We start from the raw sequence: 19,753 nt of genomic DNA on the forward strand, positions 1-19,753 counted from the left end.
TGACCAGGGGCTCACAGGAACCCAGCCCTGCATTTCCCCTAGGAGCAATGGTGCAGTATTCAGTGTTTGCAGCAAATTCAGAGTTCACAGTGACTTGCACTTGGAACACAGTCTTGGCACCCTCTAGGTCTCCGTCCACAGCTGAGAAGCCTTTGGCCAATATTAGCCCCAGTGAGCAGGGGCGAGGGCTCTTGTCCTTCCGTTCCCACGTACATGGAGCTCAAAGAGTGCATGGCAGCCTCATCTCTCTCGGCCTCTTCGAGGTCCCTTCTTGTCCATCTGAAAGTCTATGGCCCAGCTGCTGTAGGAAATACCAAGGCCCATCTGGGGGCCGTGGAACGCCTTCACCCCACTCCACTCCGGTGATCCTCCAACCACGCAGCTCTGATATCCCACTTTTCCAGGCTGAGCCTCAGAGACGGATTCTCACCCAAGTCTGACAGCGTCCAGAATTCAGACTCAGCTCTCCCGGTCATCCACGTGACCCTCCAGCAACTCAAATGGGAAAATCAGCATATATTCTTACACAGCAGCACCTTTTAGAAAGCATTCAAGGAACACGGCAGAGGTGTCAGGCTAGTCAAACTCATTTTATGAGTCATGCAAATACCAGAAAGAAAAACAGCCTGTAGGATAAAGGAACACTGTCGAGGCCAAACCTAAGACTCAAAACTAAAAGCCACTTTTTTAAACCATAAGGGAAAATGTGCGAGCCACCTCACGAGCCTGGGGTCCTGCCACATGGAGACCACATGAGGCCGGCTGCCTCAGACAGAAGTGCTCTTGTGTTGCTCCTCTGACCTGAGGTTGAAGGAAAATGGAAATGAAGCTACCAGCTCTGGACATGGCTACACAAGGCTGAACTACCTCCTAGAGCAAGTGGGAGATGCCAATGCCAATAAAGTGTCACCTCAATTACTTTTGCCAGGGTTATAAAAAGAAACTGGAGACTTCCTCCCTTGGGCGTCTTCTGTTAATTGCCATTTATAAAAGTTCTGTTTGCTAGGCCTGTAATATGCATTATTTTCCCTTCGAAAACAAAAAGAAACTTCTAAAGTATCAATCAGCATTCCAAACGGCAAGGCGATTTGTTTTCCAACTCACACTCTCAGGCTGGGGAGTCTGTCTGAAATGCAGGCATCTGGCATCAATTTGTGACAATATAAAATCAAAGCTGAACTCCCATGTAAATATTTTTTTCTTCCAGATTTCACCAGCCTGCACATATCTTATCCGTTTCCTTATATTCCAGTCCTGACTTTTATTTTCCTGGCACCAAAAGAACTCAAGTTATACATAACGAATGTCGCACCTCTTAATAAGCTCTAGGGGCTAAATTCTTTCCAGCTCTGTGAAATATTGCTCACAGGGAGGGTGTATCTAGATTGGATGACTGGACTGAAATATATCATTCCCATCTCTTCCAATCTGTCTGGCCTCAATTATTCACTTGTATTTGGAGCAAACAGGGTCAAATAAACAATCTGGTTTAGTCACTCTGTATACACATGGCAGCTCCCCACCAACACAGCCATAGCCAAAAACGGGCTGGATAGGTAAACAATACCAACATCAGTGTATATTCTTCGACAGTGCAAGTGTCAAGAAACACCACCTGGATCCTAAAACAGAACCTGTTTTGCTCAGGAAGGTCACAAAACTTGTTTGGCTGCAACGTTACACGTGTCAAAGGCAATAACGCACAGTGGCAGGAGTATGGTCTTCGGGGTTAGACAGGATCCCAGCTCTGCCGAGCTCTACGTGACTTGGCGAGAAAAGTAAACTCCCTCGAGTTCAATTCCCTCGTTTGTGTGGTGATGTCAGCCCCTACAGAACATGCAGAGCAGCAGCAGAGTCCTTGGGATGTAACAATCACATTGGGTATTTATTGCAAACTACCTACTATGTGCCAGGCACTGGGCTAAGGGCTTTACAGAAATCATCGGCTTTAATCCTGGCAGTCATGCTATGAGGTATCTGATCACTAGATATTACTCTCCCCTCTTTGAAGACAAGAACAGAGGCTCACAGAGATGAGGGAATCTGCCTAAGGTCACACCCAGGAAACCGCAGATCTGGGATGTGAAGCGATTTCCATATGGCGCCGTAGCTTATCATGTTAGTGTTCAAAGAGCATGCCATTATTATGAAACCCACCAACAAAACTACCAAAAAAGGCGCAACTGCTACTGGAATATTACGACTGCACCCCAGCCTTACTTTGAATCACGAAGCAAGTACGAAATCACCGGGGGACTTGTTTAGTTCCTACAGCAGACAGTCAGGCACTGTCACAAAGGCATCTTGTTTTCTCTTGGAGAACATATTTTTATTCTCCAAATTTGAGATCACTCAGACTTGAGCACCTGGTAATTAGTTGCAAATATGTGCAAGCTGAACTAGGAATTGTTTGAAAAATCTCATGATCTCGCTCAAGGATATGTTTTTCTTTAATAAAAAGAAATTATGGGGGCCGGCCCTGTGGCTTGGCAGTTAAGTGCGCGCGCTCCGTTACTGGCAGCCTGGGTTCGGATCCCGGGCGCGCACCGACGGACCACTTGTCCGGCCATGCTGAGGCGGCGTCCCATATGCAGTAACTAGAAGGATGTGCAACTATGACATACAACTATCTACCGGGGCTTTGGGGAGAAAAAGGGAAAAACAAAAGGAGGAGGATTGGCAATAGATGTTAGCTCAGGGCCGGTCTTCTTTAGCAAAAAGAGGAGGATTGGCATGGATGTTAGCTCAGGGCTGATCTTCCTCACAAAAAAAAGAAAAAGAAATTATGTCTTTGAAATTAAACGAATAAAATTTGATTGAGGTATTGTTTTGAAATTGATATGCTCAACATTTACATTAAAAGGTAATATTAGAATTTTTAGACCAAAAAACTTGGAAATGAGCATAAAACTTGAGATGAGGGGCTAGCCTGGTGGCATAACGGTTGGGTTTGCATGATCCACTTCGGTGGCCTGGGGTTCACAGGTTCAGATCCCAGGCACGGACCTACGCACTACTCGTCACGCCATGCTGTGGTGGTGTCCCACATACAGGATGGAGGAAGATTGGCACAGATGTTAGCTCAGGACCAATCTTCCTTACATACACACAAAAAAAACAAACTTGAGATTATCTCTCTTTAAGCATAAACGTCATTCTCCACTTTGGAAGAAAAAGGAAAATGTCCATATGTACATCCTCAATCAAAAAGTTATTTATCGGGCCAGCCCAGTGGCATAGTGGTTAAGTTCATGCCCTCCACTTGGGCGGCCCAGGGTTCATGGGTTTGGATCCCGGGCGTGGACCTACACAACGCTCATCAAGCCATGCCATGGTGGCATCCCACATACAAAAGAGGAAGATGGGCACAGACATTACCTCAGGGCCAATCTTCCTTATCAAAAAAACACAAAAAGTATTTATGACTACAAGCTATTTGGAGAGTAAAAGTACCAAATTAGGAAAAATAAATGAATAAAGGCAATGAGAAGAAATTGGGTCATCTTCAGTTCTATAATTCTTCTAGGTAGTTTTTTTTTTTTTTTTTTTTTTTTGCTGAGGAAGATTCGCCCTGAGCTAACATCTGTTGCCAATATTCCTCTTCTTGCTTGAGGAAGATTGGCCCTGAGCTAACATCTGTGCCAGTCTTCCTCTATTTTGTATGTGTGTCACCGCAACAGCATGGCTGCTGACGAGCGGTGTAGGTCTGCGTGCAGGAACCTGAACCCGGGCAGCTGAAGCGGAGCCTGCCGAACTTAACTACTAGGCCACAGGGCCGGCCCCTAGACAGCATTTTTTTAAACTCAGCACTGGATGGTACCCGCACCCTCCTCCCTGTCATAGGGGTGGCACTGCCATCCAATCAGTCCACACTCTAGAAACCCACGGGTCTCCCTTGATGCCTCTCTCTCCCCAGCCCTCCACAGCCAATCCATCTCCAAGTCCAGTCTGTTACGTCCTACATCTCTGTGGAATCCGCCCACTTCTCCCACCCCCATCACCACCATCTTCCTGCCTGGACCACAGCGATAGATTCTCTGGTTTCCTGCGGCTTCCCTTGTCTAACTGTCCTTCCACACCACAGCCGGCGCAATTGTTTCAAAACACAAGTCTCATTCTGATTCCACCTGGCTGAAAACCCTCTGTTGGCTTTCCCACACTCTCATGACGAAGACCCAAGTCTTCACCCTGGCCCCTATTTCACCCGCTCTCCTCCTCGCTCTCTGTGCTCCCGACACACTGCTCTCTGTCCACTCCCTCCAGCACCCCCTGCTCCCTCCCCCTGCCCAGGCTGGTCCCGCGGTCTGACCAGTCCTCCCAGCCCTTGTTCATCCTTGAGACCTTAGTTCAGCAGTCACCTCCAGAGGCCAGCCTTCCACACCACAACCCGGTCAAACAGGCTCCAACAGGACCAAGGACCTCCCCTCTGTACCACATGGCACAGCTGCAGTCTTACATCCTAGTCTCTTTCCAGCCGTGATGGCTGGGAACGCCCAAGCCACCTACAATTCTGTCCATCCTATCTCCAAAACGCACCTGGAGTCCATCACCCCTCTCCATCTCCACCCTAGTCCAGGCCACCGTGTCTCTCAGCAGGACACTCGCCTGGAGGCAAGAGGCTTGCAAACGTCCCCCCACATCCATGCCTGTCCTCCTTCAATCCATTCGCCATGCAGCCCGCAGTGGGTCCTTGAAAGGTAAGCCACGCGGTTCCCCACGTAACACTCTCCAGTGGCTTCCAAGCGCAGTTACAACACAATGAGAACTCGCCACCATCTTCTACAAGACCTGGCGTTCTGTGGCCCCTGCTCAATTCTGGGCCCTCAGCTCCCTTCGGCCCTGAGTTCACCAAAGTCCAAATTCCCTTGCCTTCCTTTTCTTCCTTAAACACGTCAGGCATGTTCCCACCTCAGGACCCTAGAACACACGGTTCCCAAGTCCTGAAGCCCATGTTCCATCTTAGGTGGCTAACTGCTTTCTCCTCTTCCTCAGAAAGGCCTTTCCCGCCACTGTGTCTAACAGACGTTCACAAACCTCACGACTCCCTCCACAGCATTCTTCGGGATTTATATGTAGCTTCTTTCGGTTGCCTCCCCCGCAACCCCCACCCAGACACTAAGATCTGTGATGGCGAGGCCCTCTCTTGCTGGTGTCCCACCGCATCCCCAGTCCTTGGCACATGGCAGAAGGCTTTCAATATATCTGTTTGAATACTTGAAAAAATTGCTAAGACCTTAAAATGGAGGTAAACATAAAATGTTTAGTACACAAATGAGAGCAGAGATACACCAGACAAGAGGAGGCAGGAGGGAAGGAACGCTAATGTGAAAGGAACTCCTTGGAGTCATGTCTAGAAGTTCACCAGATCGACAGTGTGGCTGTGGGGGTCACAACAGGACTGATGAACCTAAAATGGTTGTGTGGCGCCTCAAACCTGAATCACCAGGGCTCTCGGCAGAGCCTCACCTCAGGAAATAACTTCCACTGATTTGCACTAGAACAAATGTCTTGAAGCAAAATAAAAATATTTCAAGTAACACCAGACACTGTTTACATCTTCCAGGAGGTACAATAAGGCTGAGACACACGAGGCTTTGTCTACAGCAACTGTCTCCAAATTTGAATGGGCTCCAGACGCACCTCTAGGCCTGCAGAGCACACTGCTGGGCCCACCCCCAGAGTTTCTGATTCAGCAGGTCTGGCGTGGAGCCTGGGAAATCGCATTTCTAACAAGCTCCTAGGTGGTACTGGTGTGTAGCCATGCCAAAGAATTGGACAAAAGCAGAATTGTTCAGCTTAGAGTTTAGGTTCCCCCCTCAAAATTTGTTACCTGCTGTAACAAATTACCAGAAACTAGGGACCTTCAAAAAAACAAATTTATTCTCTCACAGTTCAGGAGGCTAGAAGTCCAAAATCAAGGTGTTGGCAGGGTTGGCTCCTTCTGGAGGCTCTAGGGGAGAGTCCTTCCTTGCTTCTTCCCACCGCTGGTAGTTGCCAGCAATCCTTGGCTTGTATAGATCTTCCTCGACTTATGACGGGGTTACGTCCTGGTAAGTATATTGTTTGTTTACCCTCGTGATGGCCTGGCTGACTGGGAGCTGTGGCTCACCGCCACTGCCCAGCACCACGAGAATCCTACCGCACAACGCTAGCCTAGGAAGAGATCAAAATTCAAACTTCAAAGTACGGTTTCCACTGAATGCATATCACTTTCTCACCATCATAAAGTCGGAAAAAAAGCCACTAAGGACCAAACCTCAGCTAGGTGCTTCATGTTGCGTTCTTATTTAAGGCTTGCAACTCCTCAAAAAGGCAGGAATTCTTATCCGCATTCTCCAAAGGGGGACCCTGAGGCTCAGGGTTCAATGAGGTGCCACTAAGTGGCAGAGCTATTGGACCGCAGAGATGGTCTTTCTACTCTTGAATCTGTTCACCCAATTTGCTGAAAATGAGGCCGAAGAGCAGTGGTGTGGGAAAGGAGGAACTGACACCAAAGTATTATTTGGAGAGAGATGTTATTATTGGGAAGATTTTCCACAACTCGGGCCCCAAAAGGGGTTCTGTTGGCCTGCCCCAGAGGTTATCACATGGAAGTCCGCGTCCTCCCACGATGAGAAGGCGCTGGACAGCCAACACTACAGCACAGGATTTCTCTGTACTTCAACATCCTGACCTTGATTGACTCCAGCCAAAAGGTCTGAAATGGATGAGGCCCCAGCATTTTTGTTTTCTTGAGGTTAATTAATATACAAGTGAAGATTTAGGGCAGGAAGGAGAATAAAATTTTACAGCACTTAATAGAGTTCTTTGTTTGTCCTAAATGATACAGCTACGGTGGAGTTTTTTGCTTGTGTTAAAACTGTCAACTTGGAATTAGAATATGTAGGTTTCAAAGTTCCAGCTCTGCCACATACAGAGCATGTAACCGTGGACAAGTCACGTAGTCCTTCATGGTCCTGACTTCCTGATCTATAAAACAGCTACCTGTTGCCTTTTGGAAATGACTTGATGAAATAATACACATGAAAGCACTCTGTAAACTATAAAGCCCCAAACCATTAAGTAGAACTTATATTATCAGACATTCATTTTGTGATGGGTAAATTGAATCCCTTGATTACCCACACAATTAATTACCTTGGACATCTATAATCTTCCTTCTTCACTGCCCCTCCTCCAAAAGCCGACTTTATTCAACTTAACAAAACATAATACTTCATCGACAACTACTTTTCAACATCAGATCAACCACGTCCCCTAACATGCCAACTTTTGTCCTTAAGCAAAAACCTTTATAGACTTTGCCTGTCCTCCAGGCCCTCCCATTCCACCCCTCCCTTCCTAAGACTATCAGAGGAGACATTTTGCTTTATAAGTAATTGGGTCAACGAGTAAAGTGCTTTAAAACAAAAATCAATGTGCTAGGCACAAAGAAATCTTTGCCTTCTCGAATACTTTATTAGTCTCTTCTTGAGTGGTTTGTCATCTATTTATTATGGAATTTAACTTAGATTTGAGTACACTCTGGCCTTCAACTCAGGGACAAGACTGGACCCTTCCACGCACACACCTATTATTACAATATTCCAAGTCCTAAACTTCCAGCATTTGCATGTTCTGCTTTACAAGCTTTTGTTTTTGTGACTAAATGTGTGGGAATAAACCCAAACCACATTAATGATAACCCCGTTAAATATAAACTAGCGTGCAATTATCCAAAATGCTAACACAAAGGGGAAAAAACCAGGAAACCCTGCTTGATTATATGTTCCTGGAGGCTTTTAAAAACCAAACGAAAATAAAAATAGTTTGTAAAGGAGAGTAATAGCTAATGATTTTATGATTCCTACACGTGATACTAAGCAGTCTGTTAGAGCCCCACAGTGTCTGTGAAAAGTCTGGTTTTTAAATTGCATGTAGGCTGAAACTTGAGTAGGTCAGATATTTTTTTGAAGTAGAAAATGGGTGGTGGTGACCCTTGGAGAAATTCACAAAATTATGTGAAGTAACAGATTCTCATAAAAACATCTGGTTTTCAACACTCTCCCTCGGATGGTGACATTTTGCACAGCCCCCCAAGGAGAAAATGAAACAAAAGGGGTGTGGTGTAGTCCCTGTACACGTGCTGATAACCCAGCTCTCTAGAAGGATAAAAAAAAAGCCCTGAATCGTAAAGCTGGCTGATTCCCGTGGTGTAAATTCTCCCAGCATGATCAACCTGAGGTTACCAACCAGCTCACAGACTCCTCAGTCATCTACCAAGTTCAGACGAGCAGCCACAGCAGACTATGGGGTCTAGCAGAAACCCAGCTTAGAAGCGAGAGAAACCAGGGTTCGACTTCTAGCTCTAGGTTCCAGTTATGAGGTATTAGGAAGCTTCCTTAACCCGTCCAAGCCCCAGTCTCCACAGCTCTAAAATGGACACAATCCGTTTCACAGCACTGCCGCGCAAATAAAACGAAGCAACACACGTGAGGCACACAGCACGTAAGAGGTGCTCAGGACGCCAGACTTGTCACCTCCCCTCGGAGGGGGGAATGTGGGATGAGGAGTGCAATTTACACAACCTGTCACTTTAACCCTGAGACAGGGACCGGAGGAACACTCAAGTCGGGAGAACTGAGGAAGGAGGTGGTAACTGCTTTACCAAATAAAGGGTCGGAAGTGACCGCTGGGTGCAAATGAAAGACTAGAGAGCTGGCGGAGGGGGTGGCGGGAGAGATCAGTTACGAGGATCAGTGGGGCTTTGAGGAGAAAGGTATCCTAACAGGACTTTTAAGAAGCTTTGCTGATGTCCTGGGATCAAGTTTCCTTACTAACACTGTCAGGAAATTTGGGTTTGGTTTGGTTCTGTGGTCGCTCTACAGAAGGAGCTGCTCCACTTTGCTGCGAGCCGGGCTAAGGCCCATGGCCAGCAGTCCCCGACCTGTGAGGGATCGGTGTTAGGCCAGGGGTGAGCACAGACCCACAGAGAAGGAAGAAAGTCAATCCCAGGGGAGGGTGCTCAGCGCCAAACTCGAGGGCTCTGCAGGGTGACAGGTCTGAAAGGAAGGGGTGTCTTGTGGAGGGTGGTGGGGACCCTTCCCACAGAGAAGCCTGCGAGTGCCAGAGCCCGGGGCGCCCTTTGGAAAGTGGCCCAGTATGGAAGGGACAGGTGCGGGGGGCGGGCAGGGGGGGTTGCAGCGGTGGCCAGGGGGCGGCCATGGCTGCCTCTCAAGAAGTACAAGGAACTTAAAACTGACAGGATCGGATGTGGATTTCAGAAAGGTCCCTTGGTCAGCCAGGGGAGAAGGGGTTGGCGGGTCCAAACAGAAGCCAGGAGCCTCCAGAAGGCAAGGACCCATGAGGGCGGGCCAGGGGACCAGTGCGTACCTCCGGGGTACACGGCACTGGACTGGAGCAGGAGTCACACACTTTTGCTGTAAGGAGCCAGAGAATAAAGAGTTTAGGCTTTTTCGGGTCATGTGGTCGCTACCGCAACCACTCAATTCTGTCTCTGTAGCACAACCAGGCAGCCAAAGACAAAACAGAAGTGAACAGGCGGGGCTGTTTCCCCGAAAATGTTACTTATAAAGAGCCAGTGGACCAGATTTGGCCTGTGGGCCGTAGAGTCTGCAGACCCCTGGGCTCAGGGGAAAGAGTGATGCTGAGATACAGAGGGTTCACACAAAGGAAACACGCCGGGAAAGGAGGTATTATTAGTATTCCCATTTCATGGATGGGAATCTAGCCACAAAGTCAGTGGCAGAGCCAGAGCCACACACACGGTTCCTGCGGGGGCCAGGCTCGTGTTCCCGTCCCGCCACGATCCAAACAACATAGGGCATGTAAAGCTCCAGATGCCCAAGAGCTGGCAAAAGTGACAGCAGTTAGATGTGGTTGAGAAGAGGCAAGCAGGGCAGGCGCTGAGGGCGGGCCTGAACACTGCAGTCACAGGAACCTCCCTCCACCCCGCACTGTCCTCTGGGCCCTCACGCAGAGGTCCTCCTGGGATGACAGAAGGGCAGAAACCCAAATAAGGAAACTGCAGGGTTAGCAGTGCCCTGAGAGGTCATGTAGGCCACCTTCTGCCCAGTTCAGCTGAAGCCAGTTTGACCAGTATTTTTGAGCCTGACTCACAAACCACAGCACGGCGGAGTGAAGTGGCTAAGAGCACAGACTGCCCAGTGTGAATCCAGCTCCCATGTACAGGCTGAGGGACCCTGGGCAAGTAACTTAACCTCTCTGTGCTTCAGAATGGGGGTGATGGAGCAGTGCTGTCTAAGCGTTGATATGAACTTGCTTAGTCCCCATAAAGTGCTTAGAATAATGCCTGGGACATGTTTGTTAGAGGAAAATACTGTGTCAAGGCACAGAGCCAGGTCCCGCAGGGAAGAGCATGAAGTGGCCCTGCCTGGTGGGGCTCAAACAACAAGCTCACCTCTAACCAGGCACTCATCACTGGAATAAATGGCCTGTTTACACTTGTCTCCCAACACAGACAAGGACCAGGTTTTATGTCTGTATCTCCCGTGACAGCACAGAGGCACCTCAATTGATATTCACTATGTTCACTGTTTGTTGCATAAATGATACAAGGCATTAAGTCTCAACACCAGAATTTCCTCTACAATATACCTGACAGAAAACAAAGCACCGGGGTCACCCTTTGCCAGCTCGGTGACCTTGGATTCCTGCCCCTCAGTGCCGTTAGAGCACTGGAATCAATGTCTTCAAAAGTACTTTGTAAACTGGAAGGCCCTTGAGCAACAGAGGAGGTTACTACAGACTGCTTCCACCTCGGGGGTGGTGCTGGCTGGGGCTGACCGCCTCACCAGGCAGTGGCCTCCAGCTTGGACAGCCTCCTGAAGTTGTCAGTCCAGCTGTGACACCTCCACGGCTGTAGGGAGCACAGCTGAAGGGGTTTTTTAAAGTTCTCCCTTACACCGAGGGAAACCCATCCATTCATTCATCAGGGCACGTCCTGCCAACTGAAGCCGCACGGACACGCTTCACACCGCTTCTGCGCCTGATTGCAAGGTTAGGTCATCCACACATCCCTGAGCTAAACGCGCCTGGCCTCCACAGCAGGCCACAGGCCTGAGAGGCTCAGAGCACTTGACCTGGAAAGCAGCAGCACTCATCCGTCCCAGCCCTTAAATCCCAAAAGGAAACTGAGGCAGGGGTGAAGCGACCCCTCCAGGGTTAGCGGCCACGGCACGGGCAGGCCCGGAATCCAGGGTTGCCAAGTACCGGTTTGGCCTTCCTGATCCACATCACGAAACCTCAACCGGCCTCACCTACCTTTCCTACCAAGGCCACCTGCCCCTGGCCCTCTCCCTACCACACGACTCTCCTTCCATGGAAGGAAGTCTAGGCAGGCGGAGCTTCCTGGGACAGCTACGGGGATGCAGTGTAGGGCCCTGCTGCAGCTTCCCTCACCCCTCCTGGAGGGCAAAAGGCTACCCTGGAACGCGCTGCCCTCTCTGGGCACTTGCCAGCAGTGAGTAGGCTTCCGATCTATTGCCCCTTCTGAGTTCGCCCGCAGCATTACAGGCCCGGTGACGGCAAGGAGGAGGGCGGTGGGTGACCTCGGGCCCCTCAACCTCAGCCCCTGGCAGGGCACAGCCTCCGCCAGGTCTTGGGTACGCATCCCGGCCAGGGCCTGGCCTGGCCTAGGACTGCAGCTCTGGCTTCCATAATTCATGTTGCTGGAAAGATGGCTCAACAATAACCGGGGTTTGCTTACTGCTGAGGAGATCAAAGTCCTTCACAGACTTCTGCAATCCTACAGGTCAGGCAGCTCACCGCCAGGGCACAGAGTGGTGACTTGCCTCAAGTGACAAAACAAGTTGTGACAGAGTTAGAAAACGTCCAATTCCTCTCTCTTACTCCCGGGCTGTGGATCTCCTAGTCAGCTCACATTTTTCTTTTCAGTAAAGACAGAGACTACAGTCAGAGGACGAGCCCAGGTTTCACCCCAAGAGGGCGATGCAGAGGGAGAGGCAGTTAGAAGCTCCAAGTCTGTAGGGCAGTCGGTTCGAGCCTGAGCTCTGCCCCAGGGCTGAGTGACCTTGAGCAGGTTACTCAACATCTCAGAGCCCCCGTTTTCTGGCCTTACAATAGGAGCAACCACAGTACCTGTAAAGCCTGCCTCCTCAAAGTGCAGCCTATTTGCATCCCAGGAAACTAGTCAGAAAAGAAGAATCAAGGTCCCTCCCAGACCTACAGGATCAGAATCTCCCTTTTATCCCAGGTGATTCTAAACGCACATTTGAGAAGCCCAGATATAAAGTATTTATCACATGCCTACAGTCAGCCCTCAATAATAAATGTAAGTGCAATTAGCACTTGAAAGAGCCCAACACACAGGCCAAGGCCCTCATGAGGAAACAGACCCAGAAAGCTGATCAACTTGCCCAGGGTCCTACGGTAGCACCAGGATTCGAACCCAAGCTTCTGTACCACATGCCCTCTTTCCATTTAAGACCTAACTCACCACGGGGTACAACACTAACTCAGGTGTTCTAAGAAGCAAAACCCTCATGTTTTAAAATAACACCCTGGTCACTGCGCACACCTCCTGTCACACCTCGACGCTAGCACTTCTGGGCAGTGTCTGCCAATCAGAAGCTCTAGGAAGTAGAGTGAGCCAGGACTGCTGCCAGCTGCTGCCTGAGATGAAATTTTTAAAGAGAAAGGAAGCCTTAAAACACACCTTATAAATTTACACTCCCTCTCACCTATTAACACCTTCCTCATGCAGCACTCACTGCCCAGCAGAGAACACCACAGGGCGTCAAGCTAGAAGGCATCTTTTTGGCTTCCCACAGGACACATAGCCTGAGAGCAAACCCTAGTGTGCTGTCTTCCCAGGGCTGGAGCCCTGTTCGCAAGGCCCATGGTCCTGGGTTCCCTAGACACTCCAACAGAAGGGAGATGGGTAAGCAGCAGCAGAGCTGGGGGCCCCAAAGAGGCCAAATGTGCAGGGATGACTAGGAAAGCGGGTCTCGAATCACACCAGTATGACTCACCTGCCGTAACCAGGACAAACATTTACAGAAACCGCTCCAAATGATCCCTGCTTACTTGTGTGCAAGGCACAGTGACACAGTCGAGTGGCAGAGGGAAGAGGCTAGGCTGGATGTCAAAGATCCGGGTTCCTATCCTGGCCAACACTGGGTTTGTGAAAGAACCTACACATAGGGTGGCTGTGGGGATTAAATGTGATGAACGTCAAATATCTAGCCCAGAGCACAGAGATGGTGTCATCATTCTATCGACCTATCTATGCTAAGGCCTGGGCACAGAAATTTTCCTGTCTGTCGTATTTCAAAGTTTGGAAGTTCAAGCAATAACTGTGATTGGTTTTACAAGTGTCCAGATGGAAGTAACAAAAAATAAAGGGTTTCAAGATTTCAGATCAGGAAATTCTGATTTTTATATAGCCATAACAAACCCGATAGGTGAAATCTCAAGTTCATTAAAAAAGGGGCAGATTTCAGATCCACTAGAGCCATGCTTTCCAAACTTTTATTTCTATATGAATCATCTGGGGATCTTGTTAAAATGCAGATCTGGACTTAAGTAATCTAGAGGAGGGCCCGAGAGTTTGCATTTCTAAGAGCTCCAGTGAAGCCAAAGGTCCAAAAGCCCACACTTTTGAGCAGCAAGGTTCTATAGAATTCCTTAAGTAGCAAGAGACAAATCTAAGGAAAGCCCAATTTGATTTAAAAACTACATGCCGGGGCCGGCCCCGTGGCTTAGCAGTTAAGTGTGCGCGCTCTGCTGCTGGCGGCCCAGGTTCAGATCCCAGGTGCGCACCGACGCACTGCTTCTCCAGCCATGCTGAGGCCGCGTCCCACATACAGCAACTAGAAGGATGTGCAGCTGTGACGTATAACTATCTACTGGGGCTTTGGGGGAAAAAAATAAATAAAATTAAAAAAATAAATAAAAACTACATGCCGGCAGAACATCCCTGAAGTAGTGTATGGAACCACCCAGGCCAGCAGGGTTTCTCAAAGGGAGGCACACCAGAAAGCAACTGGCATTCTTTAAGAGGGCCCCGGGCCTTATTCAAATGAGTCTGTACCCTACATCACACCTTGTCTAGGCAGATGAAAATACTCTCTAGAGATCATGAAAGCAGCACGCATCTGAGAAAACTCTTGAAAGCATCACAGTGCCGGAAACAAAGCATCCTAGGATATTTCAAGTTCATTGCCACTCCAACAGCTAGTGGCCAAGCTACCTCTTCAAGGCCTTTCTGAAATCACTGTTTTACCCGTTTTCCTCCTCTTTGTACATTAAATTCGATGCTGTTTCTGTTGACAGCTGTAATTTTTTTAAAAATGCCTATCAAGTTGCCAGATATGGATAATTCCAAAGTAGTAAGATGAATGTGACTGTCAGGAAGGGAAGCATCTTATATTGACCAGCTCACCTTAACGTGTGTGTTGAGCGGAGATCGACAAAACATCTAAGGGGCTCATATCTATAGAATCAGAGTAAATTCTGGCTAGGCTTTAGATCAGAATACTAACACACTAGATCCCCCACATCCCCCGAAATGAGAGTCTTGGAGACAAAGTGTCAGGTAATCTGATCTCCAGCTGCTTTTAGCACAGGAACACATCTGTCTACCAGGAGACACAGGCCAGCCTTGCACACTGGCTTAGAATAACATGTATGTTTATTACAATTCCTGTCATGACCCTCTGGACCACCTGGGCTTACACTCAAACTACGGAGTCTTTATAAGCCAGGGTGTGATGTCGAGCAGTAACATCATGCTGCCCAGAGACTGCTGAGTGAGCACCATCAGCCCAGAGAGGAAGAGACTCCCTGCTGTGCACTCACCCGCTAATGGGGAGACTTGACAAGAAGTGCCAGGGCCGGACTGTCACCTGTGCCCAGCGTCACTAATTCATCCGTGCAATCACGAGGCTGCTTCCCCGGCTCCACACCCCCGCCTGCAGCCCCTGTGCACTCACTGCTATGCTACCTACGAAGCAGGGTCATGATTTCACCCACTTGGGAAGAAAGAGACTCAGAACAAACTCCTGGATGAGCAGGCTTGTTCTTCCCCATTGGTACATTGGGGGAGGAAGTTAAGTTTTCCAACAGGCCACCTTCTTACTCAGGCCAGAGCAAGCCTGACCTTTCAGATGAGCAGCACACAAGAGAGGCTGTAACCAAAAACGCTGTCTCTTCTCATCTTAAGGCCTGCAAAATGCTGGCAAGGTCCCATCCCAGAAGGGGAAACTGAGGCCCCAGGAGGTTAAACTAACTGAGCCAAGGTGAAGTCAGTGCTATAACTAACTTCACAGGAGGCCTTATCGACTACCAAGAGCGGACACTCCCAGGAAACAGGCCTGCATCCCCCCTCCACTCCGGTCCTCTTCCAATCTCCAGTCCCTCTGCCTGACACAGACTTAACTCTCAACTGTCCATTGAACATATAGCCCCTTGAACATATGGCAACAAGCTCCAACTATTCCCTGAACACCACGCAAATGTCCAACATTTCATGTTTTTGCTAAGATGTCTCATACCTCCAAATGACTTAAGCTAGCAAAAACAGCAAACTTTTAACTAACTCTAACAAATTCATCCTGGAATGGAAAAAAGCATCCTCAAGCCCTATCTCCTCCCTGTCCCTCACCCCCAGGATCTGGTGCTAGGAAACGTAAGGACTTTCCATTTCTCAGGAAAACGACAAGTTTTTCTGGGATGCAGGAATACTTTGAGCGCAGGCGGGAACTTCTTAGGAGGGATGCATGGCGAGCCTGCGACAAATTGAGGCTCACACGCGCCGCTCAGCCGCCGGCCGGACCCACTGCTCGACTCTGCGCCCCGCCAAGTCTTGCCTGGCGTGGGGAGAGCGCGTCTCTGGGTCTGGACCAAGCTTCTGGAAGTTCGTGATCTCCTCCTTGTAATGGGAAGTTCTGGGGCCGCTTTTTAATAGGCTCCCGCAACTCCTAACTCCGGACCCAGTGCATGAGCGTGGTCTTCTGCTCTGCGAGTGCCGGGCTCGTGCACACACGTGTGAACGCACATTCCCTGAGGACTCTCTTTCGCGTGCCCTTGTGGTTCGGAATTCGGGCCAGAAGCCCAGGGATCCGGAAGGGCGCGGGATGGTGGGAGCGACCCCGGCCGGGAGGGCCGCGGGGTTGGGCGCGCGGGGCGTCCAGGATACTCACCGGGACCTCTGCAGCTGCTCAAAGGCGCTAGTGCTGCCCCCCTGGCCCGGCTGCTCCAGGGAGCAGTAGTTCTGCAAGGTCTGCCTGGAGAAAGCGATGGGCAGGATTCCCTGAGTGAACGAATTGAGGCGGCCCCGGCTGCCGCCCCCACTCCCGGGGGTCCCGGAGCCCAAGAAGGCAACCGCTGGCACCTGCACGCTGGTAAAGGCATCGTCCTCCTCCAGCTCTTCCCGCCCGGCGCCCCCGGGCCCGTCGGGCTGCTGCGGCTGAGCGCAGGCGGCGATGGGCGCCGGCCGGGGCAGCTGCCACTGCTCCCCCGACGCCCGGCCCGCGCCCAGGGAGCTCGAGAACCCCCGGGCCGCCCCGGGGCCGGCCACCATCGCGTGGCCGCCGGGAGCCAGGGGCGGCAGCAACGAGGGCTGCGGGAGGCAGGGGCCCGATCCAGCTGCTAACGCCGCCGCCGCCGCTGCCGCGCCGGCCGCGGAGAGCGCGCTGCAGCCGCCCCGCTCGGCGGCGGCGAACAGGCTGAGCCGAGTCCTCGTGCCGCAGGCGCTGCCGGCGCCGGGCTTGGCCGCGCCGCTCTCCTCGCCGCCGCCGCCCCACTCCTCGTCCTGCGGCGGCGGCCGGCCGTCCAGTGAGATGTTGGTGAGGAAGGAGAGGGCAGCCTGGCGGCGCCGCGGGTCCATGCGCGGCTTCCTGGGGGGCTCGGGCGGCGGCAGGGCCGGCGCGGCGGCCGCGGGCTGAGGCTGCCGCTGCGGCTGTTGCAATCCGCTGGCGCTCGCGGCGTCGGTGCCGGCGCTGCTGCTGCTGCTGCTGCTGCTGCCGCCGCCGCTGCAGGCGGCCGCGGTGGCGGCAACCGCCGCCATTGTGTCCGTCTGCGGCGATATTTCCGCGATGCCCCGAGAAGCGAGCGGCGCCCGAGTGTTAAGCGGCGGGCGCGAGCGCCGGCGACCCGGGATGGGCAGGGCGCGGGGAGCGGGCGGCGTGCGCGGCGGCCCGGCCCCCGCGCGGGCGGGCCATGCTCGCCCCTCTGTGCTCCGGCGGGGGGCGCCGCCGCTCCGGCCCACGCGCGCGGCTCGCTCGCTGGCTGGCCGCCTAGGCGTTGGGTGCCCGGCCCTCCCCGCCCCCGCGGTCTTCCCTCCTGGGCCCGGGCGTCCGTATTTATAGGTGCGCGCGCCCCGCGCTCGCGCCCCGAAGCGCTCTTTGCAATAACACAGTATCACGTGTGGGGAATGAAACCTGGGAGGAAAACAAAGCCGCAGGCGGCGGCCGCGGAGGCACGCGGCGGGAGGCGAGGGGCCGGGGAAGGAGGAAGAGGAGGACGAAGGGAAAGCCGGGCGGGCGGCGGGGCGGGGGCTCGGCCGGGCGGTGTAGGTAGTCCGAGCTTCCTGCGGGCAGAGTTGGTGGCTCCCGGGGAGCGCGCGGGAGCCAGAGGAGGGAGGCGAGCACGTTTCCCCGCCGCGTTCGGACTGGAATTGGGGGTGCGAGCTGAACCCCGTGAGTCACGGCGTGAGGGTGTGGTCCCGGGAGAGTGGTGAGTCTGCAGGACAGTTACTTGGAGGGACGCAGAGATTCGGCCCGCGAGCTAGTTAACTGGACCCGCGCTGCCGTTGAGTCCGGAGAAATAGGTCCTAATTAATAGTTACACAGGTAGGTCCACAACCCCTTGTGTGGGCAGTCCCCCCTTAAAGGTGTCGCTAACCAGTGAGGTTGTGTCTCATTCCTTCGCAGGCCGAGGATGCAGCCGCTGAGAAAAATGAACGCCCGGGGATGCATAAGAGCCCAGGCGGGTGAACATCTTCGTGTGGCCACTCATTTACATATCCTCATTTGATGTTGCTGTCACTTTTCATCTCTTTCTTAGCAGAGATGAACACATTTTTACTTTGGCCATGAAATGTGCTCCGTTTTCTATGAAGACCGAGGTAGGCTAAAATGGCCTCACACATTTTCCCCTTGTCACCTTGCAAATTTTTGTGGATCATGATCTCTTTTTCTCCCATATAAACTGGGAACAATATAAACAGTTACTTTCTGTCGTTTCTTTCATAAACATCTGTTTGGAACCCACCATAACGATGGGTTCCTGCCCGAGGACGCGGTGACTCTTCCAGAGGGGCAGCTCCGGGTCTGGGAGGCGTCACAGAATGCTGTATCCCAGCCCCACCCCGACAAATGCCTGTCTTGGTGGTTGGGGGTGGGGGCATCAGGAGCAATCTGAAAACGGGTGTGGGTTTTCCTACGCGGTTTGGATGACTTACCAAATGCAATAAGGAACAATCGTTACACTGAATTAAGCTCTGCGATATCTAAGAAAATTCTCTACACTTTACTGAGGGAGAAGCAATGTGTTTAAGATCAACGGATTAATTTAATTAAAGGTTTAAATTTAGCCCTGGAGCTAATGGGTAACTCTACAATGAAATTCCACTCCATTTCAAGTTCAGGAAAGTAAGTTGAGTACTGTAGAGCAAATACAGCCTGTCCAGAGCCGTGCGCCAGCCTGGAGGGGGAGGTATGGAGGAGTTTCAGGTTACGTTTGCTTAGGACAAACGTGGCTCGTGGCGCTTTACATGAACAATTGTTGTTCACTTTTTCTTTTATGCCATTTTTAGGCCTTTTGAGAAAGTGGAGCCTGGTGTCTATGTAAAGCAGCTTTACAGCAGTTAAGTCCAAGTTTGGTGACCAGCTCTGAAATTTCATTAGGATTTTAATTACTTTAACTAACTACCTTGAAACTTCCAAGCTGCTTTATTACAATTAACTTAATTCACCTGACCACTGGCCTGGTTGTGCTGTCAGGCAGTGTTAAATGAAAGACACCGACTCGGCACACGTAAAAGGAAAACTTTTTTTTAATCACAAAAGTGATGTGTTTATTGTAGAACATTTAGAGAGTAAGATAAGCAAAGAGAAGTAGAAAAAAAAAGCATCACTAACAATCTCATCTCCTATGGAAATAACTTAAAATTTTGATTTCTGTCCTGTGTGTATTTTTAAACAAAGATGAAATCGGGCTGTGTCTTGTAGTTTTTGCTTGCTGTGTTGCAATCATCTTTCCATTTAGAATATTCTTCTGTAGCATCGTTTTAATGACTGCGTAGTGTCCAGTTTAATGGAGAGACTATAATTATTAGACCTGTGCCCTACAATGAACACTTTTTCTCTTGTAAAGTGTGGTGATGACATCCTTTGTCTTTCTAAATCTTGCTACCATACAATATTATTTTCTTACGTTAAATAGATGCTGGGGCAAATGGCCTGTCATGTTTTTAAGGCTCTTCATCCAGAAAAGTTGTTCCAATCTGCTTCCTCACACTCCTGCTGGCACTGAGTATTGAAATTTTTTCATCAATATTCATTTCTTTGCCCATTTGATGCAACTCTTTGCCTGTCTTAAGTATCAAGTATGCAAACTAATTTCAAATGTTTATTAAAGCACCAAACGAGAATCAATGTCTGTTTAACCTCCAAACTGCTCCCGTGATCCTCTTGTGGAGATCATGGGAGATAAGGATTAATCGTTTACCTACTGTGTGCCAGCCACAAAAATATTACTAATACTTAAG

General features: G+C 50.6%; 1 protein-coding gene across 1 annotated transcript in view; it reads right to left on the bottom strand.

Annotated features, from left to right (window-relative positions):
• The window catches only part of CABLES1 (Cdk5 and Abl enzyme substrate 1), a 111,321-nt gene extending 94,187 nt beyond the window's left edge, over positions 1-17,134 (bottom strand). The window contains exon 1 of the mRNA XM_058556811.1: positions 16,185-17,134. Coding sequence (XP_058412794.1) covers positions 16,185-17,050 — 866 coding nt within the window. The 5' untranslated portion in view covers positions 17,051-17,134. The remainder of the gene's footprint in view (positions 1-16,184) is intronic.
• Between the last annotated feature and the right edge of the window lie 2,619 nt (positions 17,135-19,753).

The sequence above is a fragment of the Diceros bicornis genome, chromosome 16 (assembly GCF_020826845.1).
Source record: "Diceros bicornis minor isolate mBicDic1 chromosome 16, mDicBic1.mat.cur, whole genome shotgun sequence".
In the NCBI taxonomy this organism is placed as follows: domain Eukaryota; kingdom Metazoa; phylum Chordata; class Mammalia; order Perissodactyla; family Rhinocerotidae; genus Diceros; species Diceros bicornis.